Source organism: Plutella xylostella, chromosome 23, assembly GCF_932276165.1.
Source record: "Plutella xylostella chromosome 23, ilPluXylo3.1, whole genome shotgun sequence".
Lineage (NCBI taxonomy): Eukaryota > Metazoa > Arthropoda > Insecta > Lepidoptera > Plutellidae > Plutella > Plutella xylostella.
In genome coordinates this window covers 5,736,091-5,763,751 of record NC_064003.1, presented here as the reverse complement: position 1 = coordinate 5,763,751, position 27,661 = coordinate 5,736,091, and the positions used below count along the sequence as shown (strand labels likewise).

The 27,661-nt window shown below is 37.6% G+C and overlaps 2 protein-coding genes across 9 annotated transcripts; one reads left to right on the top strand and one right to left on the bottom strand.

The window, feature by feature from the left end:
• Positions 1-203: 203 nt before the first annotated feature.
• Positions 204-19,979, top strand: LOC105392539 (cytosolic purine 5'-nucleotidase). 6 transcript variants are annotated; one of them, XM_048629400.1, is made up of 12 exons: positions 204-330; positions 1,080-1,296; positions 11,451-11,524; positions 11,947-12,064; positions 12,786-12,881; positions 13,065-13,211; positions 13,936-14,212; positions 14,558-14,732; positions 16,040-16,262; positions 16,671-16,818; positions 17,265-17,419; positions 18,017-18,142. In XM_048629400.1, exons 2-12 carry the CDS (start codon positions 1,109-1,111, stop codon positions 18,138-18,140), a joined length of 1,725 nt encoding a protein of 574 aa, XP_048485357.1. In that variant the 5' UTR covers positions 204-330; positions 1,080-1,108; the 3' UTR covers positions 18,141-18,142. The 6 variants fall into 6 exon arrangements, with proteins under 6 accessions (XP_048485357.1, XP_037969673.2, XP_048485361.1 ...); XM_038113745.2 differs by lacking the exons at positions 204-330; positions 1,080-1,296 and adding exons at positions 2,247-2,590; positions 18,485-19,979 and having other exon boundaries at positions 18,017-18,119; XM_048629404.1 differs by lacking the exons at positions 204-330; positions 1,080-1,296 and adding exons at positions 5,723-5,867; positions 7,659-7,943.
• On the bottom strand, positions 19,967-27,036 carry LOC105392541 (protein FRA10AC1 homolog). 3 transcript variants are annotated; one of them, XM_011564178.3, is made up of 5 exons: positions 26,906-27,036; positions 24,003-24,287; positions 21,191-21,350; positions 20,466-20,708; positions 19,967-20,088 (listed from the first exon to the last, which is right to left on the bottom strand). In XM_011564178.3, exons 2-5 carry the CDS (start codon positions 24,273-24,275, stop codon positions 20,018-20,020), a joined length of 747 nt encoding a protein of 248 aa, XP_011562480.3. In that variant the 5' UTR covers positions 24,276-24,287; positions 26,906-27,036; the 3' UTR covers positions 19,967-20,017. The 3 variants fall into 3 exon arrangements, with proteins under 3 accessions (XP_011562480.3, XP_037969684.2, XP_011562479.3); XM_038113756.2 differs by having other exon boundaries at positions 24,003-24,283; positions 26,906-26,995; XM_011564177.3 differs by lacking the exons at positions 19,967-20,088; positions 20,466-20,708; positions 21,191-21,350; positions 24,003-24,287 and adding an exon at positions 24,337-26,829 and having other exon boundaries at positions 26,906-27,023.
• Positions 27,037-27,661: the final 625 nt, after the last annotated feature.

The window sequence follows — 27,661 nt, the reverse complement described above, 5'->3', positions numbered from 1 at the left end:
GCGTCGATTATCGATATGAAATAATACCTAGGTACATCGCTATTTTGGTACATCACTATTTTGGTACATCACTATTTTGTGTTTGTAATGTTGGCAGCACTAACTGGTTTAAGTGACTCAGGTTGGTAATGATTCATTATCCAAACTTTGTGTTTTTATTCTAAGGAAGTCCGGTCTCTTACTACTATATTACCTACTCTGTGCAGTGGGTTTTCATTTCATTCATTACATTTCAGAAAATTACAATTATTGTTCCTACGTGAATCAAGCTACGTGAAAGCAAGAAAATTTAAATATTTTCGTTCTATGACACACGACAAGAAGTTTTAAGTAAGTTTATATTTACGATTATTGGTAGGAAGTTTATAATTTGCCATCTAGGTACACTTCTACATTAGTTACTTACCTTTTGTTTAGATAATAAAATCCCGATTGTAGTATTTTTTGGGAGCAAAGTACCTCCTTGTTTATCTAGAATCCTCGCTTAGTGGGTCATCTTCTCAATACATTACTACAAACATTATACCTACCTACAAACAATAAAATTAGGAAATGCTATTAAATTTGTTTACTTGTGTAATTTTGTATGTTTAGCATTTATACATAATTGAGCTGCCATACCTACAAGCTTACTTCCCCAAATTGTTTATAATGTTGCTCTTTAATCTGTAACTCTTGCCTTGCCTCTATAATACCTAATATGAATCACATATGAATGAAAAGTCACCTGTGAAAGTCATCTCATATCTGAGTTTTGATTATGATCACCAAAATTAACTAAATAATTAACTAAGTGGCTAGCAAATATCCATATCAAGCAGTATCAACAGAAACTGACCTCAGCAGCAAATAAAACTATAAATATGCTGATAAGGTATTTTCGCTAAACAAACCTAAGATAACATCATAGCACTAGAATCTGCAGACATGCATTCATTATGCAACCCCTGTAATACCAAATTTAATTATACTTACAATTTTTTATGGATATTTTTTTCTAAAAACAATATACTTAGTCTTTAATTTAAGAACTAAGTACCTAAGTAGCTCTAGCATTGATATAAACAAATTTGTTTCAGATTAACACTGAGAAGAGACAAGCTGTTATATGTTTAAGCGCTCAGTGTGTACTCTAAGGCACAAATTAAATTATAGATATTACTTTGCAAGTGTTGCCTGTTACAAGAGCATCCCAATAATTGGTGGGAAGGAAATGGCGTCAATTGTAGATCTACCCAGGACCAATGACAATTTGAATATCCAGTCTAAGAAATATTACCGTAGAGCGGAACACAGGTAAGTTTCCAACAATACTATACCTACTTACATAATATTTATGGTGTTCACCTACACATGCATTAACCCTATTCTATTCTATTATTTATTTACTAATCAGTCATAGTAGGATCTTACACTTGGAACTTGCTATGTTCTGGAATATCAGGTTACTTAACGGGCTTTCCCCAACTATGTAGATCCAATAACTGAATATGTAGTAAGTCAACTAAAGCTATATAAAAGTAGTAAGATTGAAAAAAAAACTAACTTTTTTCAAATACACATTTGGGACAGTATCCAAATGCCTTTATAATTTAAATAAAAAATAATCAAGTATTTCAAATTCAAAAATACTTATTTGTAAGTATAATATTTTTTTAGTTAGGTGTTATAATCAAAATCATGTGTTTACAAAACGTGAGGCACTCCACACAAGAGATAAATTTTATAATCAACAAAGTATGGGTACATATTTAAGTATACCTACTATGTTTGGTAATCAAACTCATCTCTATCTAGTTTAAAGATACCAGAAAACCAGACACATGGTAAATAGTTGTTTAGATTACCCCATACAAACATTCACAAACTTTACCGACATCTACTACTGAATTCGAAAAAAAGAGGAGAAGGAGAGGTACTCAATTTGTCTATGTTTTTTTATGTGTCCACATATATGTTTTTTTTTTTGAGTAGTTCATCGATCGCCTGACCTCAAATCCCCCTAAGTTATGTCAAAAAGTCCCAATAGGTACCTACCTAACAGCGGAGGGACTTAAATTCGATTGGCGCGACATTACTAATACTAAAGAGATAAAAGATTAACAAAATACCAGTTGATATTGTTTTGACCGTTCTGAAAATATTGTAGATATTGCGTGTTTATCGGACGAACAATACGGCGACGACCGTGTCAAAAGTTATCGCTCGCGGGGTCAAAGCGTCATTGGCTAACCGATTTGTAAGACCACAACACCGCACACATTTAGTCTTGACGCTGAAACTTGCGCGCGAGGTCTTAATACTCCTAATCGAATTCTACTAACATGCCGTACGAGAGTGCCTACCCACTGACGCCTGACGTGGATCCGGGGGTGATCCGCGCACGCGCCAACTCTTCGTCTAGAAAAAAGCCGGTGGTTACGTTTATATCTGGCGACGAAGCCGTAGTGATACCCGACAAGAGCATCGCTGGCGTCAACAAGCCACTGTCGAGGAGCGATCGCAGTGAGATTGAGCTCGACAGTTTTGCTGAGTCACTCTCCTGCACCATGCACAGCACCTGGTTGGACAAGAGGGCCCTAGAGCACAGGTATGTCAGTCTGAAACAGGTTGCGGTGAACCCTAAGGTCGTTGTTATCGGGCTCGCTTATCGTTATTATCTTGTTTCTATAGGTGGATTTTTGTGGTCGCGCATAGTTACAGCTACTTTGTTTTTAGCTATCGTTTACAGTCATGGTTTCAAAATAACATTAGTAAAAATTTGCTACTCCCATAAGTTTACGTTTACATTTGTATGTAATCTTACAGAAAACGGGGTCAAGATTTATGAGCGATTAGTTGCACGGAAAATATCGTATGGCATCTCTGAGAATACTCCATCCCACCTGGGATTCTAAATTAAAACACGCCTTCTGCACTCTGCGTCATGTAGGAAATAGATTTGCGGTATTTTCCATAACATGTGTAGCGAGGAGTGTAATGTAGAGTATAGATAGAGTTGCCAAAATGATCTCCGTGAGTTTGATTACCCTATAGCAGGTAGAACTCACTAAATTACTACGGGGCTGCATTAAGTATCTAAAGTACAATGTGAAAAGTAAGTAACTAAAGTATACTATTACTAATATTAAACATGAAAGTTTGTGAGTATATTTATTACTCTTTCACGTAAAACCACTGAATAGATTTTGATGAAAGTTGGTACGTAGGAAGCTGATACCCCGAATTGACATACTTTTTTCCCGGATTTCCCAGGGAAAAAAGATGTATCGCGCTAACAGCTAACTGTAAAATAAATACATAGAATGTGTTCCGGTCCTTAGATATATATACGTTAGTTTAGCTAGTCTATCGCAAAAAACTAGGCAAGGTTATAGTTATCGCATGTGTTGTATGTTCAGTCGACCCTGACCTCCGAAAAGCTTTGGTCCTATGTTACACTTATCAGATATCGGAAAATAATATCCAAACGTGCCGCGAAGCTCGCCAGACTTTCTATGCATATTCTTTATAACGTGAATGTCTATTGAAATGTATTTAAAGATTTAAAGCTACATGTTTGTCAAATAGCTAGCCAAGAATGATAGTGATCGGTTGACAATTGACAAAAACAGTTGAGCTGCTGTAACATAATGCGGAGCGATCGTGCTCGTTCAAAATGAACTCGCTAATTATGCCAGCGGGTGTCCAAAGCTAATTGTTATGTTTTCAGCGGCCGGATCTCGTGGACTGCAGCATTAATAATAATATGTGAGCACATCTCACACAAGGCCATCCCACCCCAAGCTAGGAAGTTTATAGCCATTGATAATTGTATTGTATTAAGGCTATGCCATTTTTAAACACGATCTAAAAGGGACTAATGATCTAGTGATACTGTAGGACTTCTCTCTCTTCCGTAGGTGACAACACAGGATTGTCATGAAACGATTATCTAGTCAAATAAGCGTTATTCGCTGAATTCCCAGGGTGCGCCGGACATGCATGTAAGGTAGAGTTAATAGGTCACTCGGAGAGGCTGCATACATACACCTCATAATCAAGGGAATGGCACTAAATGGGAGTAGCTAAATGGAAGTGAATCTATCTGAGATTCGTTCACGGTTCAATAGTTCAGTTTCCACTCGATGCTTGTCATTGGCAGGCTGTTTAGAGATTAGAGCGTTGACTTGAATGAGGCAGAATGCTTTGTTCAATACGTAAGTTAGACGAATTCGATAAGCCTTAGGTTTAGGAAATTTTATTTTAAGCTTTTATTAAACTTTAACTGGCTTTGTTAATGAAGACCATAAACAAGAGTGACCAATTAACCACAGGTAAGATACATAGATAGGTTATTCATAAAAAATGGGTGTAGTTGTTATGCTATTCTGAAACTGTTTTGTTACTATGAATGGCGGAAGTGGAACTTCGGTTACGTTTGGCGACAGGTCCACTTTTGTTTCAGTGTCTCTTAAGTCAACGCCTTGGTATAGATTCCCAAATTTTTATAGGCAAAGTACAGGCAGAGCATTTATTTGTATAATGCTTATGCAGATTTTAATCTGGCACACCGACCAGTGGCAGCTTAACCTTATCAGATATATTACAATGACACGTCTGATAATATTAAGCTCTATGTCGGATCCCAACTCCTGATTACAGTAGTCACCACGACAACCGATTCTCCGGAAATTTTCCAAAAAGTTTGTAACATTCTAACTATTTCTAACTCATGTTTAGTTAGAGTGATGATCTAATTATGGTAACCATTAACCAAGTTTCATAGCGATTATTGAAAAATAGTATTTTTAACTATAACCATATTTATTGAAATAGATGAACTAATTTTACATATTTGTTCAACATTGATAAGAGATTCGCTCTACATATTATTATATCCCAAGTTCTCTCTAAAAAAACCGGCCAAGTGCGAGTGGGGCTCGCGCACAAAGGGTTCCGTAGTAAGCACAATAACTTAACCAAAATTACAGTTAAATCAACCTATCTCAAAAACTATAAGAGATACTTTGATCAAACCAAAAATCGTTGAAAGAGTTAATTAGCATGCATCACCTCTATTTTTTTTAGAATTTTATACCCCGTAGTTATAAAAATAGAGGGGGGGGGGACATACTTTTTACGACTTTGAGAGCTGATATCTCAAAAACCGTTCACTTTAAGAAAAATGTTTTTTAGAAAACTTTATATTATTTTAAAAGACCTTTCCATTGATACCCCACACGGGTATGTACATCGAAAAAAAAAATTTCATCCCTCAGTTACATGTATGGGGGGCCCCACCCCCAATTCTTTTTTTTACTATTTAGTGTCATATTTTTGTAGCGGTTCATACAACACATATTCCCATCAAATTTCATCACTGTAGTACTTATAGTTTCCGAGTAAATCGGCTGTGACAGACGGACAGACGGACAGACGGACAGACGGACATGACGAAACTATAAGGGTTCCGTTTTTGCCATTTTGGCTACGGAACCCTAACAAAAAACATACTTACAGACAAACGAATTGAAAACCTCCTCCTTTTTTAAAGTCGGTTAAAAATACGCATCTCTTTCACATAAGCATGGCCTTTCATTCACAAGAGCGCTAATCCTTGCGTTCGATATTTGAAGTGCCGTACAACGTACTTAAACATGGAAGGCTGTTGACCGTGCTACGTGCTTTAGCCGTCGCATCAGCTGTTCAAGGAAGTAAGCGGGGAGGCGCGATCCAACATATCATATCAACAGCCAGTTAGTGTTCGCCCAACCGCCGATACAACCGTATTGTATAGCCGCGCTAATATTTACCTACCATACACACACGATATTATAAGTACCTTATCGTGATCAGTGATTAAGTGATAGCCGTGACAGTGAAAAGTGTGTTCTGTAACACAGGTGACAAGGCCGGGGGTTTGTGTAGTTTGATGTATATTAGAAAGTGGCTGTGTTGATTTAAATCCTTGACAGTAACAAAGTTAGAAGAGATTTTTTGCGTGTTTACGTAAACTCTTTCAATTTCAGTGGGTTGTTTGTATCGATTGGCCTTTGTTTTGGTATGGCTCAAGTTGGAAAAGTCAACAAAAGTTAGCTAACTACGTCTTTGCCAAGTATTTTTAATTGGAAAAGTTCTATAGCTTCAATTACAACAACTTTTAAGTTCATTTTCTACTTTTAATGGGCTTACCGTATCACGTTTCAAGTAGTAGAAGTTTAAAGGAAAAAAAAGCCTTATTATTTTACATGTTATTATACCATACGTTTTTTGTCATGTAGCCGTACCTAAATAAATACCTTTTAATAATGCAAACAAGTTGTTTACAACTACAAGCCACTGGGAGAACAGTGAATGCGTTGTGGATTATGTTTTTATTTCAGACACAATGAGTTTTATTCATGCGTTTCAGTAAATACGTACATTTGAATGACTCAGCTGTGTGGCAAATTCAACAATTTCTTTGTTTTCAAAGTAATTGCTGTTCGAGTTGACTGACTTTAGGTATTTGCATTGATATGTAGATGTAGGTATGCGAGCAATAAAATACTGATTCACAATGAGATTCATTCATTTGTTAATCATCTAATCCGCAAACGACATCCGCAAAAGATAACAAACAAAATATTCCTACCAACTTTTCACTACCAAATTAAATTACAATTCCAGTTAGGTATAAATAACACGAGAACAAAACAAGTAAAAGTACTTTTAAACAAATAAACATCAAAGAATCGCGGCTAACAATATCATAAACAAATGAGCATCAAACAATCACGGTAAACTGCACAGGGCAGGTAATGATTCGCGGGCCGAGAAAGTCTGCGTGTCGTATCGATTGGCGGGCTTCCTGGCAAGGGTGCCCCCATGCGCCCTGCAGTCGAGGCCTGGGGGCAAGTCCCCTACGGACCGGGATGTCATGTAGCTGTAGGAGTAGATATAGACCGGTTGGTACGGATGATGCTAGTGTAGTATAATATAGCTAGCTGTAGGAATTAAAAGGCAGATAGGACGGATGCTAATGCAATGTTGGTGCAACATAAATACCGGTGGAAAGTGGATGCAGAAATGCACTTCTGCCTACCCTGATATCTCCGAGTTCTTTGTCAGCCAACATAGTCAGGATAATTGTACCATTCAAGATGGATTAACTTTGGTGTAACTTAACCTCCATAGATTATAATATAAACCTTTCATAAAATGGGAAACTCACCTACTGTAAGCTTTACGTAAAATAATTGCTAGATAGAGTACCTACCTACTAGTCGCCTACTTTATCACTTCCGAAAAGCTTATAAGGGCACGGGTTTATACTCGATTTACCGCATACGAATCCCGCCTGTGTTGTGGGTTGTGGGTTATGGTTATGAAACAGTTTAGCGACTTTCACAAAGAAACTTTTCTTATGGTCGTCAATGTATGCTTCACCTTATACGTAAAGTAGTCCAAGTAAATTAACTTTAGTGTCAATTGCCTATTTATGAAACCGTTAACATCCCAAATTAGAGTCAAAGTCGGCTTCTTTCACGCTTTCGTAAGTCTTATACGGACGTAAATGGACGGTAATGCTCTTGAATTCCTAAACGGTGGTCACTCACCGAATCTAGAGACGCTATTGTTAACATTGTTACTGTCAAGGATATCAACTCAAATGCTTCCTGCGTATCCACTTTCAGCCGTCTCCAGAGTGATATTGTGTGCTCGTATAGTGTTATTAGTGTTGTGATTAAACCGAGACCCGCTACCGAGAATCGATTGCCTTACCAGGCGTGGGTAGACCAAGTAGCTCAGCTATTCCAAGTGGGTATTAGGCTTTAGACTGGTTTGTGACTTGGTGTTGAGCGGACTGACATGAGGATAGAAAGCGTCATGGCAAACGGAACAGCGGATGTGTTTGATGATAACTGTGTCAATGGCTCGTCGTACCACAAAGGGGACAGATACACGGCTGCACCTAATGAGTAAGTGAACTAACTCCTTCATTGTCCTTGTCAAAGTTCGGCTCACGGATGCCTATTATTTAATAAATCGTTTGCGTTAGCGAAATCAATTAGCACTTTATTTAGGTAGGATTTTTTTGGTTCTAATATGCGATGGAATTTTTGGAGAACATTTTGCGCAATTTCATTATTTCATTTTATGGCTTTTGTTAGTTGCTGTAGCCGGCTCACTCATTTCGTTTGCGTCTAGATATTCCTATCACCTTTATTCGTACCTATTCCCTATTCACATTGCCGGCCCATTGTAATCCACTCCCTGTAGGAGGATTCTCTTGACTTTGACTAATTTTTGTTTAGACCTACTTAAGTTTGATTTATGTATAATAACAAGCGACTTATTTACATAACAAACCACACTATTTCAACATAAAACATATTTATTGATAAGCGGGCGCGTTAACCCATGATCGACTCTTCTCCTTCTTAAAAATAATATCAAAATCGTCCGAATCAAATAATTTTACAAGCCGAGTTCTCCAGAAAGATTTTGATACACGATTTCAAGATCGTTGCACTGAGTTTATTAATACCAGCTGGAGCGCCTGGACTGGAGGTCACATTTACGTCGGCTAAGTTGGCACCACTGCTGGAATCCCGCCACTCGTTCTGTATTTGACAACATGACGGAATATTAATGCGCCTGGTGACACTGGCGCCGTCTGTTTAAATTTGGCCATGCAGGTGCTGTGTCGTTTCAGTACGCACGTTGCACTTCTGAGAGCTGATTTCATGAGATCAAACAGCTAATTGCAGTCTTTGACCTCGTGAATTCAAAGTCAATGTCATCATGATTTTCAGTCAACTATACCTACTTGCGTTTTTTGTACTTCTGTATAAGTCTTTTACATATTTATATACGTTATTTACTAACTTTGTCGTTACGGAAATAAATATATGCAGGATCTAGTCATCCCTAGCAACAGGCGTTACATAAGTAATCGTTCTGTGAGTTGAGTTGTGAGCAAAAAATTCGTTGGATGTGTAATACCTCACCATGTCTCTAAAGCCACGTACAGACCGGCCCATAATGAACGCCAACGAACGTTTTTCGTTGGCCTTCGTTTCTGCAATCTGCCCTGCAACCGTTGGCGTTCGTTGGGCGTTCGGTGGCCCGGTGTGTACGCAGCTTCACATGCAAACTTTCGAGGTCAAATAAGGCTTTAATGGGCTATGTCCGAAAAAATTCAACAACACTTATAATTTTTGTGATGATATATAAAATTATGAGCGTTGTTGATTTTTTTCGGACATAGCTGTTTTTGCTATCGAATGAAATCTGACAGAATCTGTCATTCATTGCGATTTCCATTTATTAATCCGCAATGTATCTGCCAGGTGTTATCAGATTTAAATCAATAGCGATAGCAGGAAAATGAGATAATATGGCCGCACGCAGCATTATGTAACATAGCGGTTAATAATTAGTGCACACAGCCAGTTAAAAAAGATGATATCACCTTCTAGTCCGGCTATCAATCATGCGAGCATAGGTATTCGTCAAGCTATCATAATCAAAATCATGAATAAATCATACCACTTCTTCATAAATACGTCTACCCACGAGGTCATAAACATGTCTATATTTGAATTTAAATACACCGGTACAAGGAAGGATTGTGGCATAAATTCATAAATTGTCCAGTCGCAGACTCGCTGCCCCATTGTAGGAGTTATTACCATGTCTCGACTCTCGTTACAGGAAAGCTGTAGAAAGCTGAGTGGCAATATTTACCTAACAAGTATAATGCTTTTGACCCATTCTGGAGATTACCATTACAAGTGACCGCAAATCGATAGCGATTTAGTATTATGAAAAGAGGAAATTAAACGACAAAATCGATTTACCACATTATTTTATATTGATTCTTTCCTTACCTATTCAACGCTGAAACCAGGATAATAATTTTCTGCGTTCAAAGACATTGTATGTATCTGATATTAAAAAAAACGAAAAATAATGATAGGTTTGGTTATATGGATAGTTTGTATCACCAAGTCTGAAACCCCATATAAGCGTAGTGCTGATGCTATCGTGACTTGGCCAGTGACGTGCCCTGTTATCTGTGGTTGTAAACTTGGATCGCGTGAGTAACGCCTGTTAGCTCATCCAGTTTATTTATCACTGTATAAATCGCTCAATCGTATAATGCTAGTACGCAATCATGTAATTGGAGCAAAATTATTGTTATATAGAGACGCTACCATGACTATCTTCTGTAGGAATGGGGACCGTGTTCTCTATGTATAATGAGACGTATAAATAATACGGTGTACCCGCACTATTGTTAGTAATGAGGTCCCTAGGTGAAGGGGCTGGAACATTTTCTTAATAATTTCATCTCGTACCGAGCGTCCAGGATCGCTGTGGGGCTAAGTCTAGTTTACTAAAACGAAGTTACGGGTCGCTGCTGCGCTAACCAGGACTCTATCTCGTTGTATTAATCGTACCTACATACAACATAACCCTCCACCCTGCTCCATGATATTTACTGTATCGTTATTGGTCCAGGGTAGACCCCTTAACTCCCAAAACATCATTATGTGACTCAGGGTTGATACAGAAATACTGAAAAGGCGACAAGTTTTGCCACTGATAAGAAATATAATTCGAATCCGAATTGCATCGTTACTTGGTACCTAGGTAGGTAGTAGGGACTATATCTCATTGTATAAAGGGTGCAGATTGCGTGGCGATTCTCGTTCGGTCGTTCGAAGATTTAAAGAGTGACCCCCCCAGGCAGAGTACAGACGAGAGTGATTATCGAGATAGATGGACTCATGCTGAGATAGCAGGCAGGCAGTTTAAGTAGCCAACTACTTAAAAATCGTTTCCTTCCATTATTGTGATCAAGAAATACATTTTCATGTATCGCGTGATATCGGCACCCGTGAATCCAATTTCCCGGTGATAGAGTGATGGCTGCCTTCCCCGTAAAGTTTCGACATATTGATAGCCCTGCAATATCCGTAAATTCTCACCTACTGTTGCTATTTATGGAATTAATCCGACTGTACGTGGGAGTAGGCGACAAAATGGCGTGCTACGTAATACGTAGTTACGTGTTGACGTGCCCAGCGAACTGAATATGGCCTATTTTATGGTTGTGTACAAAATATGTAGGTATTTGGGAGAAAGTTCATGTAATATTAATGAAGTCTAGAGTACATTCGTGAAGCTTTACAGGCAATACGTGCGTATTTGTTTATCAAAATATCTTGTTTACTAGTTATTCAGTACGAATATAAAGCATCTATAAAAAGCGATTAGCAGAATTCGTGGGAGTTGCGATAGCGTTTTCGTATTTCCTAAGAATGTTTACCTAATCTATGTATTTATAAACAGGATGCTTTATGTGACGAGCTAAATCGGAACATACTAGAAGTTATTTTTAAATTAGTGGAATTTTCTTATACTTACTTTTATTTCTATTTTATATTGGATGCTAATATTTATTTCTATTGTTACAGAATCTTCGTGAACAGATCTCTACATTTAGAAAATGTCAAGTTTTACGGGTTTGATATGGACTACACTCTCGCAGGTATGTTGATATTTTATAGACAAAAATAGTCTAACTAAAGCATATAAAAAAACTTGAAGCAGCGGTCATAGGGGAAACTCAACAGTAAAAATTGTTACAGTGAAAATTTGTGATATAAATGATTCACGACGACAGCATGCGGCCAGCATGATGCGCTGATGATGATAATGATGACATTATAAATACATTAACATAACACATCTTGTTAATAGTGCTAATGTGTTTGTTTTGTTAATCATTATCAACCCGTATTCGTTCACTGATAGACATGGCCTATTCACAAGGAGCGCCACACCACTCTGTCCTAAGCCCTCCTCATCCAGTCAATCTGTCCTTGGTCCAACCGGGCCGGAGGGCGTCCCACGCTCCTCTTGCCTGTTCGTGGTTGGTTTGCACTTAAACATGGATTTGTTTTGTTACAGAGTACAAATCGCCACAGTATGAAAACCTCGGCTTCAATTTAACCAAAGAAAGATTAGTACACAAAGGTTATCCAAAGGAAATATTGGAATTCGAATATGACCCTTCATTTCCAGTCAGGTAAAAATATAAATAATATTAAGTTTATGTTTATTGTTACGTTATACAACGTGAATGAAGTTGATAATGTATGTGAATGAACAAATCGTAAACTGAATGCGCGCTAGTAAACAGATAATTATAACAGATTTTTGGATATTTCACACTTTAAAATTTTCGTTTTTAGAAATAAAAAGCTCGTCTTCATTAGATAAGTATGGATTAAATAAGAAAACCTGTATATTATTTTTTCAATTTTAATGAAATAGGGTTATAACATGGAAAATGAGTTGTAAACCCAATGTGCATTAGATTTAATCGACTTGTTTGGACTTACTTATAAAATGGCGTCAGTCGAATGCCATTGAACCTTAAAACTCAAAAAAGAGGTGTTATTTTAATTATTTGAGTCTGTGATCCGTAACGATTATATCTCATACATTAGCAAGATTTGTCTAAGCTAATAAACAACGTTAATAGTCTTCTATTGTATGAATCAAAAAACCTTACAATAAGTGCATCATTTTAAATATTCACGTGCGTCATACATACATATACATAAGCGCTGCCGCCGCTATGTTATTTACCTACATAAGCGTATACATTACAAGTCTAGCACTGGCATAGACCTTTCACGTACCTACACTTCGATGTATGTTTTTACGACCTTGCTAACGTAACCGGTATCATGTAACCCTGGAGCATTTGTGTTTAAGCTGATTTTTTTTTTGTTTTCTTTCAGAGGTCTCTGGTTCGACACTCTCTACGGAAACCTATTAAAAGTAGACGCCTATGGTAATATTCTAGTCTGTGTTCATGGATTCGAATTTTTGAAGCAGTGAGTATTATTTTATTTGTTTAAATGTTTCAATTTTGTCCCTAAATAAGTACTAACCATTATTTACGGAAACTAAAGCTGACCTAAAGTATACCTGAAAATAAAATGTGTAATAACTTAAGCAGAACTTTTAAAATGATTAAATTAAAGATGAATAAATAAACATTTTCTATCTTATTTCAGCTCACAAGTATACGAATTGTATCCAAACAAATTCCTAACGTTAGACGAGTCTAGAGTGTACGTGCTGAATACTCTGTTCAACCTGCCCGAGACGTACCTGATAGCGTGCCTGATAGACTTCTTCACCAACTCGCCACAATACACAAGGTAAGCAGTTCTTAAGATAGGAAAAAAAGTTTACTCAGTGCCTTTAGTATGAGTTTTTCGCACTCTGGCCAGTCAGTGAATGGCAGCTTATCTGACTGGCTAATCCTTTCACCACGGTGACAAAGCCTAGGCCAGCTCTTAGGTTGGTCTTGTAGTACCTTCGCAATTTATAACATCGTCTGCCTCCAAGTTTGTCAAAACAACCATAGAAAGTGAAGAATCCTCAAAAAAATCATAAGCAATTATTGATAAAATAGTGTTATTTATGTGCTTTCAAGACATTGGGCACAAAAGTTCTTATCAGTTGTGAAGTTGACGGGAATATTACAATCGTTGCGTCATTTAACCTTATCAAATAATTCACTGTTATTGTTTGGTCAATATATTATTTTTCGTTCAAAATGTATGTTTAATTTCGTTGTGTGTTCTGTAACAATAATAACAACTACTTATATATTTCATTGATCAACTTTTGTCAAAGGCATTATCGCACTTGAGGTAAAATCCGAAAATATCAGTTTTGGAAATACGAGTATACCAAAACGTAGGTCCTCTTACCTCTTATTGACTTGGGTGTGTGTTTATGCAGCTGACACCCTGGATAAATATTTAGGCATTTTTACCCCGGAATTCCCACGGGTAACCCCTTTGAATCTCGCGGGAAAATACTCTGACAACCCTGCTAATAAAACCAATCTAACTCCACCTAAATACACATTTCCAGGGAGAAAACCGGCGTGCGATGCGGTGACTTAGCCATGTCGTTCCGTTCCATATTCCAAGACGTGCGTTCAGCAGTTGACTACGTCCACATCCACGGAGACCTCAAGAAGAAGACCATAGAGAACCTGGACCTCTACTTGAAGAAGGACGAACGTTTACCAATGTTCCTGTCCAGGATCCGAGAGAGCGGCGCCAAATTGTTTCTGTTGACGAACAGCGATTACATGTTTACAAACAGCGTTATGGATTATCTGTTTGATTTCCCGCATGGGGCGCAGGTTAGTTTATTAATTTTTTGTTTGGTACAAATTATAATTATGCTCTTGTGGTCGATGATGATCAAGGCAAGAGTAGATTAGGTTTAGTGGTCAAGTGTCAGCGCCATATATAACTGGACATTATAGAAGATACACTACGCTCCTAAGTCAATGTAATTTTTTTGCATCCTTATGCGTAATCCAGCATATATTTTCGGGTGAAACCTTTTATTTTTATTAAAAGTAAAATTAAATGTAATCTGTTAAATGGATCGACGGTAGAATGCATTTGCATTCTACAGATTTGGATTTAATGCATCTCCCTTCAGTATCACCAATTTAAGCCATATTTGACCTCTCTTCCAGCCCTCAGAGCCACACCGGAACTGGAAGACGTACTTCGACTTCATAGTAGTCGACGCCAAGAAGCCGCTGTTCTTCGGCGAGGGCACCACGCTGCGGCAGGTGGACACCTACACGGGCGCGCTCAAGATGGGGCATTACGTGGGGCCGCTGCACGAGGGGAAGGTGTACTCGGGAGGTGAGTCTTTTACCCTCGTGAGCAATGAAAAAGTTTCAGTGACATAGCGCTAAATTACTCCTAAACGGAAAGGGACTAGCTTAATGACGCCGTTTACTTAATGTTTTAAAAGATGTGGTGAGGTAAGGGTTGTTGACTAGCTTTTTGTAAATCTAATTATAAATAATCACATCATACCACACTGTTGACCCTAAGTTTCCTCGCTGGAAAGTTACTATTTTTAAATGGTTTGTTTGACTTACCAACGTTATTCATTTAGTTATCTTTCACTAATGAATACTACTAATACTATATTTCGGAATTGCTAATGTATATCTAATTACCGAATTTGTTATGAATGGAACCTTTAACTGTTTTTCTTAATTATGTTATTATTTATCATTTGTCCTAATTAAACAAATCAACTTCGTTTATGAAAAATTAACTCCTTTAATAATTGCATTAAGTAATTAAAGTTACCTACAAATATCTAATGGATTGGCATATAACTAGAAGAGAAAAGACACCGTCGATTTAATCAGACACAAAAAATATCTTATCTATTGATCAAACTCATCGTAGGTATACTTCCTTTCTTAAATCACTTTTTATCTTGATATTGTCAATAATTTCACGTTTTGATAATGTCACAAATTTTTATCGCTGGATTCTGACATTGACTGATTTGATTGTACCAAGATTATAACAAAATGATTGTATATTTTTAGAATTTACATCATGATTTATGTTCATATCATAATATCCCAATAATAGTCCACTCCTGAATACAGCCCTCTCAAAAGAAGCGCCACATTTGATTATTTTTCCTTTGTCGTCCTCATCCAGCCATAACATGCCATGTACGGCTGTTTATGACACAAAATTTTATAACAATCAAACTAATTCACTCAAAACATTTCGAGAAAATATGATACACAGAGATAATATCTACATTTCCTTTTAACATGTACACTACAGCCAATCGTGTGTCTTATTCCTTCCATCCAAAGGTTGTCTGGCAGAGATCACTTTTAGTGATAAGACCGCCTTTTGTACCCTAATTAATTTGTTATTCATATGATTCTTTGTTGGTATGCAAATAAAGCGTATTCTATCTATCTATCTATGTGATCGTAATATACACGAAACGAGTGAAATTTTGTTTGTCACCAGGGAATGCATCCTACGCTACGCTATACCCTCCAAAAATACTGAAACAATATTGTGGTGACATCTGAAATCGGCATGCGACCCCAAATTGGGCCTTTAGTGCCAATCAGTTAATGCAACAATAATTTAACATACCAACCTTTCTTCTATCTTCCCAGGTTCGTGTGACGTATTCACCGAACTGATCTGCGCGAAAGGCAAAGACGTCCTCTACATCGGGGACCACATATTCGGGGACATCCTCAAGTCGAAGAAGATCGGCGGCTGGAGAACTTTCCTGATCGTTCCAGAACTAGTCCAGGAGCTGCACGTGTGGACCGACAAGTGCCAGCTGTTCGCGCAGCTGCAAGCCTTGGATATACAGCTGGGGGATATGTACAAGTGAGTGTCCCACGCTCTATAAAATTAGAGAAGTAATTATGTTGCGACTTGCGACCAGTGCGCATTTTTAAGGGGACCTAAAAGGATGGAGTGTTTTAAAATTGCGCGATACCAAAGGTGCGCGCTATGCCTCTCGTTTGTATATTGGGGCAAGCATGCCACTGCCAAATGCTCCCATAATCGAAAAAAAAACAATAATTTCGGTAATAATGGCCAAAACACACCATGTCATTCATCAAGTCGAAGAGAATCGGTGTCTTGAGGACGTTCCTCATAATCCCCTGTCATCCAATTTTAAGCCAAATCAAACCCTGTCTATTACCCTAACCTAAACCCTATCAAACAAGTAACCCAATTTTCAATCTCATGCAAACCCCAAAGTCTAACAAATTCCTCTCCTCTTCCCAGGGACCTAGACTCCAGTACTAAAGAGAAGCCGGACATATCTGCGCTGCGCGGGGCCATCCGTGACGTCACGCACAAGATGGACCTAGCTTACGGCATGTTAGGGTCTCTGTTCAGATCCGGGTCTAGACAGACTTTCTTCTCTTCACAGGTAAATAGCGATTTGTGTGACAAAATATCATTACTTTTAGGTATGTTATGTAGGCCAGATATTTGATCGTAATGAGAATTAAAGGAACGATTTTCGGAGCCGAGAGTGACCTACTGTAGTGTTTTGTGATAGCGGTAACGTAGCCTCTCTGTGATTGAAACAAAAACATCGTAAGATTAGCCATGTCTATATAGAATAGTGCTGGTACTTATTTCACCTTATTACTGTGGCCTGTGTAATTTATAATAACCGCTCTCATCATCTTAATAGTCCACTGCTGGACCCTCAACTCTCCTTGGACTCTCATCTAGCCACTACCTGTCTAAGATTGTCCCAAACTTTGCTCCTCTACACTTTTACAGGATGTAAAATCTCTGTTCAATCAGCGATACATCTTACGTCCATACTCAACACAAAACTAAACGCCCTCTAACTATAACCCCCAGGTGGTAAGGTACGCGGACCTCTACGCCGCTTCGTTCCTGAACCTGATGTACTACCCGTTCTGCTACATGTTCCGCGCGCCCGCCATGCTGATGCCGCACGAGTCTACTGTGGCGCACGAGCAGAGGTTCACCGTGGACACGCCCACCATCGACAGGTTACTATAATACTTATTATATGGAAGCTTGGAAATAAAAGAACGCTAAGCGTGCGTTTGTATTGATCCGGGACGCCATAAATGCGCCGTGAGGCAAGCGATGGATCTATAGGTACAGTATCGTATCTATAAGTCCCTAGGTGGCGCCACTGTGGGGGTGGACGCGCCCACCATCGACAGGTAACTGAAATAGTGATAAATACATGGAAATAAGGACAATGTTTGACAACACAACGCTTAGCAAAAGTTGGTTACGCCACGCAACATCGTGCGTAGCCCTAAATGCGCCGTTAAGTAAGCGATCGATCTATAGGTATAGTATCGTATCTGCTGTCCGCTAGGTGGCGCCTGTATTACCACCCGTTAATTTCGATATAAAATAATTAACAAGCACAGCTAACGGTCGCGCTAAGGCAGCTTTCTATACCTCTACATATACTTAGATATATACCATGGTATAATGATAGTAGAAAAATGACCGTTATTGGAGACACCTCATTGTTGTCGATTTAGTGCTGTAAAAACCTTAAGTTATTTGTTTAAAAACATTATACATAATTATATTCTTCCACAAATGACCAACCTCTATTTCCTCAGGTCCCGTCACCCGAGCGCGCAGCGCGGGCTGAGCGTGGTGTCCATCACCGAAGATGTGGAGGAGAAGGCCGCCAGCCATCTCGTCGTGGAACCAGCTATTAAGGTAAATGCATGCATTAGTTGACGATGGAGTAAAAGATAAGGTTTCGCCCTCTAATTTGAGAAGTTCATGTCCTGGCGCGTAGTGACGAATTATTTATGTTTGCGAGTACCTTAATGAGAATGCATAATGTAATGTTTGTCACACTTAGCATAGTAATAGTAACATCTATAAAGCGTACAAATAAAGAAACAATTTTAAAATTGCGAATGTGCCATGAGTGGTAGTCAACTGGAGACAGCGCTAGAGAATATCATACGACTGGGTTAGATAACATGAGTCTATCCACCATTTTAATATTGTTTCTTTATCTACACGCCTTAAGAATCTATGCCATTCCTCGCCTCTAATACAACTAAATCCACCAGGCGACGGCATCAGTGCCGCACACCCGTCCAGAGACCCCGAGACAGCTCACCCACACGCACGACGAAGACTGCTCCGACGAGGAGGAACAAGTCAAGAACACACTCGTCAAGTAAACAACGTACCTGCGACGAGATTGTGTATGTGGCATCTGTGAATGGAGTGTGAGTTTTGGTATTTTACGCGAACGGAGTTGGAGGCGATTTCTTCTGTCATTTGTTTCATCATAGTCACCGCTAGAGGCGCTGGTTTGTATGTAAGGTTTATACGCAAAGGTTTTCGTCTGCCTTATCTAGTTCGTATGTTTTTAATCTAAATCGTCTGCGTAAAATATTCAAACTCACACTACTAGTTGTAGAGGTAATGTTGGATGTAAAGATTCGCTCATTCGCGTTTGTGATAGTACGACTGCTAGCCGGTAGATGGCTGTTGGTTGTTGGGACTTTACAATGTTGTTTGAATAGTAAGTCAATAATGAATACCTAATGAATTGTTGTTGAGTAGGTATACAATCAAATGTTAGTAAAGAATATTGTTTGTTGTTTTAAACGTTTTGGCAGGTATACGTACGTACCTTTTGCTGAATAAGCTCAATAAATTTCGTATACGGCGGCAATACCATTGAAAACTTCGTAACACAATAATCTACCGCATAAATGTTCGTAATTGAAATGTTTCCGATCTCTACACTTGTCTTATGATCAATTCCGTGCAATTGGTTTGAAAGTTTACTGGGCTTATATTTAATATGAACGTTCATTTCAATAATGCTAGAGCTAGTTACGCTAGTATAAAATTAAAAGGTTTGCAAGCTACTAATAAAAAAAAACTAGTTATGTGCCATAACGGTAATAGATATAATAAAATGTCTCTATTTTCAACATAGCATCTGGCTTACTGTTTTAAATAATCTAATAATTTAGAATGTCTTGATCAATTACTTCTCTTTCATATAATATTGTTTTGTTTATTATTAACATTTCGAGGACCTGAAGAGCAATTAATGTAACAATGAATTTGGTCAAATAGATATTATAACATGTAATTTTATTGTATTATATGTCTGAATCGAATGAAAACTTATTTACACTATTTATAATGTTATTCATTTCTTAAAATCACAAGTGGCGTATTATGAAATGAACATCAGATGTGTGTGTGTGATTATAAATAGCTTTAGGCATTTCCATATGTGATGTGAACTTGTCAATTTTATTTTCTGTTACACCATTTATTATTTTGTTAAGATTTTATTATAATTTAATTCGTTAAGCTATAGGATATTATTGAGATTAATTATATTTGTGTTAACGTTGAGTTTAAAGTAGGTATGTTTAGAAGTTAAATGCATGTAGATTATAAGCATTGTGCATATTGTTGTGTATAATACTGAATGTTACTTTTTATACCATTAGAGGTAATTCCACTTTTTTACGTAACCACGGAAAATCTAGACATATAACGCAATAAACTGATTCAATAAATGATTACTCTAAATATGTCTCTTTTATTTGTAAATATTAATTGAATATACATTAAAGCAGCAAGTCCTCCAAGTATTCTTCAAATTCTTCTTCTCGAGACTTCTCTTCTATTTCTTGAACGCCTGTAAGAATAGAAATTAGAAATATAGCAAACCATTTTTGTTAATTTCCAAAACAATTTTGGGTAGTACACTTATCAAATAATAATTGGAAAGGTACTCACTGAATATGGGTCACTTATTTACTGTAGATTATAGTTAAGATTACAATTTTTGTAACATTCTGTATAATATTTTTAATGTACGAAGCGAGAAGCGTATGTTAGCATCGCAGTTTTTAAATGAGTACATTCATTCAAAAACTGCGACGCTTGCTTACGCTTCGTGACCTATCAGGTGAAACATAGTTCTGTTAAAAGCACGTGGCTTGGTTGGATTGGGACTTGGGACTTATAATGAAGTTGCAAAATGCTCCAATAAGTATAGTCATGCAATATTACCTTTTTTCCAGAGCGAATCTGACTGTTCATTACTCTCATTGTTCCCTTCAACTTCATTAGCGGTATGTTCTACTTCTGATGTGGAGGGTTCCACTTCAATATCTTCAGTTTCGTCTGGCATCTCGCTGTCATGGCTAGATTTATCCTTGCTTCTTTTCTTATTCTTCCTATTTTTCTTAATCCGCTTGATTTCTCGTTTCTTTGATTTGTAGTTAAGTTTCTCGGAACATTCTGGACACAAACCTGTTTTGAGATAAGCTTTTTTTATCAAATAGGAAGGTACTCTGATTGATAAGCAATATTTAAGGATAAAGTGATAAAAAATACCTCCGTTATCTTATCAATAAAAGGTTAACTATTTTATTGCCCAGGCTGTACCTATCTGAAGATTGTAGGTACATAGGCACTTGCGTGAGCCTCTGATATAAAGTACCTACCTATAGGAGCATAGACTAACTGTATCTGTCTGTATCGGCTATAAATCGGAAGTGAAGTAACTATACCTACTTCTGTACTTACATATAGTACATAAGGCTGTTTGACCAGCACGCATTCATACTAGAAAGTATTCATTGAGACACGGGAAAATGCCATACCGCGTGCGTAATGAAATCCGCATGCTGTTAAAAACAGCCTAACAGCTGCCTTTGACCCCGTAGACTTGCCGAAATAGACCTATTCCTATGCTGCCTACTGAATTTTGATAAAACAAAACTTTATCTTACGTATTTTAACAAGAGCGTTCTTCTTTTCATTATCTTCCAAGTATGCGAAGTTGACTTCCCATGATTTAAGACCGTCGTTGTTCATGCATGGCTTGTTGCCGCAGAGAAATTGGCCTTTACCAAGTACGACCTCTTTTTCCACACGCCACCGCAGCGCCACCTGTGCGGAAAAAAGTTGTTAAAAAAACGGCCAACCTCCAAGAGAGAGACTCGGACCACGACGCATCAAGCGGAACGATTGAATGTGTGCCTTTCTTATCTCGTACATGATACGTTTCAGTTGCCATATAACTGCGCAATATTAAATGCGAAGATACAACCATTCAGATATACTTACCTATATGTAGGTACCTAGCTGTAGTAGCGCCTAGACGAGGTTGGAATAATTAGAACCTACATCATATTACGTAGGTACCAGTGGCGGCTGGTGCCTCAGATACCCGGTGGTGCACTTTATGAGTTCAGTAAATTTTGGAAGAAAAATAGATTACCTATTACAATTAGAAGTAAAAAAATTATAAGTATATTTTACCTTATCTATATTTTAAATCCATTCTGCGTTCCTTTTTTGACGCGAAATTGCTTCTCCGCCGAAACGAAAACAAATTACTACAAACATTTAGTCTCTCACATCCACATAACCATTTCTTTTTATTGTACATTTCACTTTTGAAAATTCAGGTATAAGTTTTATTTTTTGTTTTGCACTCCTGTTTTAAGATGAGAAAAGGCCGAGGCGGCCCAGCAGATTTAATGTCCAGTCTATTTTGAAATGTCCTATTGCTTTTTATGAAGTCCATATATTATTGTATTTTGCACTCATTTTCACTCACACACACACATACACACTCACGAAATATTTACTACTTTCTTAGTTTATAAGTATAAGTAATTAGAGTAACAAATTAATTACGTATCGCGCGCGAAAGGTGAAACTGCGACAATGACAGGACAAGTGCATCGTTCGTAGTCGTAGGTCACGCCACCGGTCAAGGCCGCCGCCCGCGCCTCCCGTGGCGTCATTCGTATGATTTCGGCAATTTCCGGTCGCGTGCGGCGCACGAATTTATCCTAGAACTGCATACAGTTTGTACTGAGCATCTTCCGTCTCACGCGCCGGGCGATTTCCATCCTGTTTCATACTACTTGTAGGAGCTCGCCCCGTGCGACAATCCGAGCGCACGAGGCCGTTTTTGTTCAAGCAAAAATAAGATCTAATTCTTTCGCAGTAGAAATCAAAATAGGCCAGCTCGATTTAATTTAACTCGTAACGTTCGAATGATTTATGTAATTTCTGTTTAGGGTAGGTATTACGGTTGTTATATTGGTATTTTTGTGAAGCTTTCTTTAGACGTACCTAGTACCTACCTAGTCTAGTATGGTATAGGAAGAAGGAAGGTACATATTTAGAAGGTTTTTAAATGGTAGTGCGTTGCACGGGCGCACTTAAGGTGCAGCCGCCACTGGTAGGTACTACTACTACTGTACTCTAATAGTTAGGCCTGTATAAACAGGAACTGTGATCATTTGGGTCTGAACTGGACTGAACATTCCGTGCTTTTATATTGTAGTGATGAAACTTCTACAAACTGGCCGGCAGCCATCACTGCCAACCAACCTAATAGATAAATATGTACATAAGTAGGTAGACAGGTACAAAGTGACCGAACGGCAACCTTAATTTAACGGCTCTATCTGTATCGGTGCCAAGATTTTTAACTAAAAATAACCCGAAGGATTAATTTGGTGCCATGCATGCCTAGAGTTCTCTCGACTTTGTACTTTGTCTGCCTGTTGCATTAGTGATTAGATTGCTAATGCGAAAAACAAAAACATTCAGTTCTGTTAATTAAGTAAGCGTTCAAATTCAAAGCCTTTTGTTTGCATCTTTTTGAATTTCATTATCAGAATCTATTGTACCCGTGTCCCGTACCCACATCGTTTATCGATGCTTGAAGGCTTGATTGATAAAATATGTCTGCAGACTATTAGGTTGTTGTATAAGTATATAACTACCTTATCTACTGGGTGCCTACTTACTTACATATAGGAACTTATACATCCCACTACCTACCGAGCTCTAACCGTTGCATGACGACACTTGACCTCTTTATAGCATCAAAATGGAGGCAGGAAATCAAACGAACGCGCGATATAGGTAGGCTTTTATAAATAGCTGCCTTACAAACGGGTGTGGCACAACAACAGCTGCCAGACTCATGCCTCATGCAATTCAAAGCATCCGGGCGCCATACCAGCCGCTATTTGCGTGCCTGGAGGGTTCTGTATAATATAGCACGTGTGAGTAGGCATCGAGAGGCGAGGGGACGTCTCTGCAGTGATCACTGGCTGGCAGATGTGCGCGACTGTCGATGTGGGTGTGCAACCGCCACGCTATATTTAGCCTACAGAAAGGCATTACGGCCATTGTTGCACTCCCCAGTATCGCACACAAAGGGACTACGCAGCCTCGGCTCACAAAAAACTTACGGTTCAAAGGGGATCGCGCTCCCTAGGTCAGCCTTTAATTCGAAACTTTCGAGGGGAAAGATTCATAGTAACGCTCCATGGGAACATTAAACACATAAATTACCGACCGCGTTGCCTTTGGACGGCTGCATTTGTAATGTAAATAGGTTATTAACCGTTAGACTGAAGACTTCGATGTGCGACTATCGCCTTTATATAAACTCGCATAAGTAGGATGATAATCAAAATAACTATGTGAAGTTAAACCTACATTAACCTTTTGTTTAAAAGAAAATATAGTTACTTATCAAATGTTTGTTATGATAACTTCAGGATAACTTACTTTGTTTTCCTTGTATCTGCTCAAATCGCAAATACAGTATTCTTTGAATAACTTATCGTGATATTTTTTCGCTAACTGCTTTTCCCAGGTGTCTGCCACTTCATCCTCTTCCCATAGGAATTTGTGGTTCTCTCTGATTACGTCGAGGTCTGTTCGGTCCCTGGAAGTGTCTCTTTGCAAATGGCTGGTAGTGCCTTTTGCGTTCAGAGTATAAACGTTAACAAGGTACTTGTGTAACTCATACGGATTAAGATTACGTAACCGGGCAGACATCTCTAGCGCTACCTAGAACAAAGGCAAAACGAACCTTTTAGATATAAAATGAAAGATTTCCTTTAAACAAACAACTCTTTAATATAAAATTGACACGTTACATCTTTCACAAAACAGCTTAAAGTTGTTAAAAAACGGCTCTTATTTTCTAATTGTCATGAGTTTTAACAAGGTGCACTTTTGATAATTCTACGAAAATTTGGCTTTTAATAAATAGGTCGATTTGTGCAATTCTTAATATCTTTTGTGATTATTATTGTCAGTCTTGTATATTGTGTTTAACATTTTCTTTTTGTCTCTTTTACAACTTAAAACAAGTCATGCAGATTTTATTAAATACATGAATAAATATATTAAAATATTACAATTAGACTAAAACTAAAAACTAGAGCTTTAAAAATCTTAGGTATTGACTAAATGAAAATCGTTTAAAAGTGGCACATAATAGAAAATACATTGCTTTGGTTTCATAGCCAATATTAAATATGAAAATATCTTTGGGAGAGTAGGCATACCACTAGGTATAGAAAATGAAAACTTACTTACATTACTTATCTATTAGGCAAGGAGTTATTAAACAGCATAGCTGAATTTTAGTTACATTTTTTTTAAATAAAAATAGTGTCCTACATTGTTTATGTAGGAGTATTTTGTGATGATATTATTGTCATTATCACTGATTGATTGATTATATTTAAGTATTAACTAACAACAATTCTTATTTGTTCAATTAGGACTAAAAACTAATTATTACTTCATAAATTACAATGTGTAAACATCATTAATGATTTCTTTAGTGACAAGAGAATTGAGACTTTCATAATAACACCATGTTGTAAATATGATTAAATAATTCATTTGAAAATACAAATAGGAAAGTATTTGGCACTATGATATTTAGACACTTTTACTTATTATTGCTTTGGTACAAGTATATAAAACTCTAATAAGTTAATAATTTTGGCATACTAGGTGGTAGTATATTAAATATTATACAAAAATATATATGATAATCAAAGCTTCCAAAAGCTTAGATTTTTGTGACATTACATTTACATTGTAAATAGCTACAGTATGTTGTATAAAAACCAGTTTTATTTATCTGTCTTTGGACAAAAACAATGTGACCTATATTCACATGTGTTAAATATATCACTATCATATCTAAAAAGGCAACATTGGATGAGATATGTGAAACCTTATCATAAAGCACCTGTAAAGGCATTTTCCTATTTAAAGTATTTCCCAAGCATGCATCAAATTATACATAAAACCCTTAAACTAACTCAAAGCAACTACAGCAAAACACCATGACTGATTGAACTCGCACATGAACACACAAAAGATAATGACTAAATTAATAACTAGATTTAATAATTTTGGTATCAAACAATGCAATCAAAAATGTCATAAACAAAGGAAATTAAAAGACTATGACTAAATTTTTGGCAATTAGAGAATCCGAAATTAAACTATTGTGTTAAGCATCAAAAAATAAGTGTAAGCAATATTTATAAGATGTAAAACAGTCAGGCTTGATTGATGCCTTAACACAAATCTGCATGTGGGTTTCAACCATGAGTTTTCTCATGTTTTTTCATATTGTCTGAGCGGGTGAAGGCCTTTTCACAGACTCCGCAGTAGTAGGACTTCTGCTTGGTGTGCACTGTCATATGACGAGAGAGCTCACTTTTTGTCACAAATTTCTTCTCACACACGGTGCAGCAATGTTTGCGGACATTTAAATGAAACTTCATGTGTATGGACAGGGAGCTGGACTGGGAGAATGCCTTGTGGCAGAGCTCGCAGACAAACGGCCTCTCCCCAGTGTGTTTGCGGAGGTGATTCATGAACCCTGTTTTTGTATAGTCCTTCTGACAGAGGTGGCAGAAACTGGACTTTGAGTCTGACATACCTGGGAAGTGACTGTTTATGTGCTTCCGGAGCTCCCAGTAGCTGGGGAACTTCTCGGCACACACGTGGCATGGGTACTTTTTTTCCTCAGCTGGCTTGGCACTACAGTGGTGAACCAGAAGGGTCTGCTCACTTGGGAATATTTGGTTGCACTGGCTACAAGTATGACTAGCCTCAGAGTCGGTAGACAGGGTCACTTCCAGGTAGTTCTCAATAGACATCACATTCCCATTGGAACTATCAGCATCTTCATTTTGAATTTGGTCTGATATATCTTTGGTATCATTTTTATCTAAGTTTTCTCTATAGTCTAATGAGTCCTTCCCTGAGTTGTTGTTGTCTGGCTCTACGAGATGTAGAACTGGGGACTCGCTCTGCGCTCGTTCCGGCGATGTGTTCTTTTCATTGTCCGAGTGCTCGGGCTTCGAGGATACGTTATTGTCGGACTCCCAGTCATTTTCTATTATTTCGACGTCAGAATCGGATTCCTCTGCACTCGAATAAGAGTTTTTGACTAAGTGAAATCCGATGTCGTCAAATCGCAGCACATTCGAAGGAAGTTTAACCCCGACAATAGCCTGAATAGCCTGCCATGAAAGCTCCTGGGGGTTGTTCTGCATATTACTTGCACTACTCTAACCTACAAACGAGTTACATTAATTACCAACTTGTAGTATATTCTAATGAATATTTATTAACAAAAAGTAATACTTTACCTTCTGTGTGCTTAGATAAAAATTAGATTTTAATTTAAACGAAAAGACGACACTTTTCTACATCTAAAAATATTATGCACTGCACAAAAACACAGAGTAAAATTTCGTTTAACAAAAAAACTTTTTTCTTCAGACCACAGATTAAAATAATGAGACCCTGATGCTCAGAATAACAGATTTTATAAACGTGTTCGCTCATCGAGCCATAAAGTAGGTAGGTAGGTACTCGCATTTCTCATGGTCCTCTCCTCTCGCTAGAGATATCTACTACAGTGAAACTATTAATTCATGAAATTAATGTTTGAGGAACTAAAATTTTCAGGAGCCTGGCACCATTGGAAAAGAAAAATAAAAGTCATAACAATTGTTTATGGCAGTTGGCGGTTGGCTGTTTTTTCAATTTACTTATTAATTATTAGGATAATCTAGATAAAAACAACTATTTACGCTTGTTTGAAATTAGGAAGAAGAAGAAAAATATTCGTAGTCAAGCTAGGGAAGTTGTTTATCGAGTTTATATACAATGTTTAGCGGAACATGAAGCTGGACACAGTACAGCGTCTATGACGGGTATGTAACAGTGTACAAATTGTAATAATTAATTTTTTATCGGTACCAACGCTTAATTTATCGATAAACCTAGGTTTAGAGCCCAAGTCGAACATTGTTTACATACCGCTGGTTGTAGGTTTGAGCTGGTTTAAGTTGAGTCAAACCATAAGATTTTGATACTTGAAGTTATATTTTTTGTTTACT

Excerpts from the sequence above, each read along its gene's own strand:
- LOC105392539 (XM_038113745.2), top strand. The coding sequence starts at position 2,325 with ATGCCGTACGAGAGTGCCTACCCACTGACGCCTGACGTGGATCCGGGG. Across the intron at positions 14,733-16,039 it reads GGGGAAGGTGTACTCGGGAG|GTTCGTGTGACGTATTCACC; the intron begins GTGAGTCTTTTA and ends CTATCTTCCCAG. Across the intron at positions 16,819-17,264 it reads AGACTTTCTTCTCTTCACAG|GTGGTAAGGTACGCGGACCT; the intron begins GTAAATAGCGAT and ends TATAACCCCCAG.
- LOC105392541 (XM_011564177.3), bottom strand. The coding sequence starts at position 26,809 with ATGCAGAACAACCCCCAGGAGCTTTCATGGCAGGCTATTCAGGCTATT.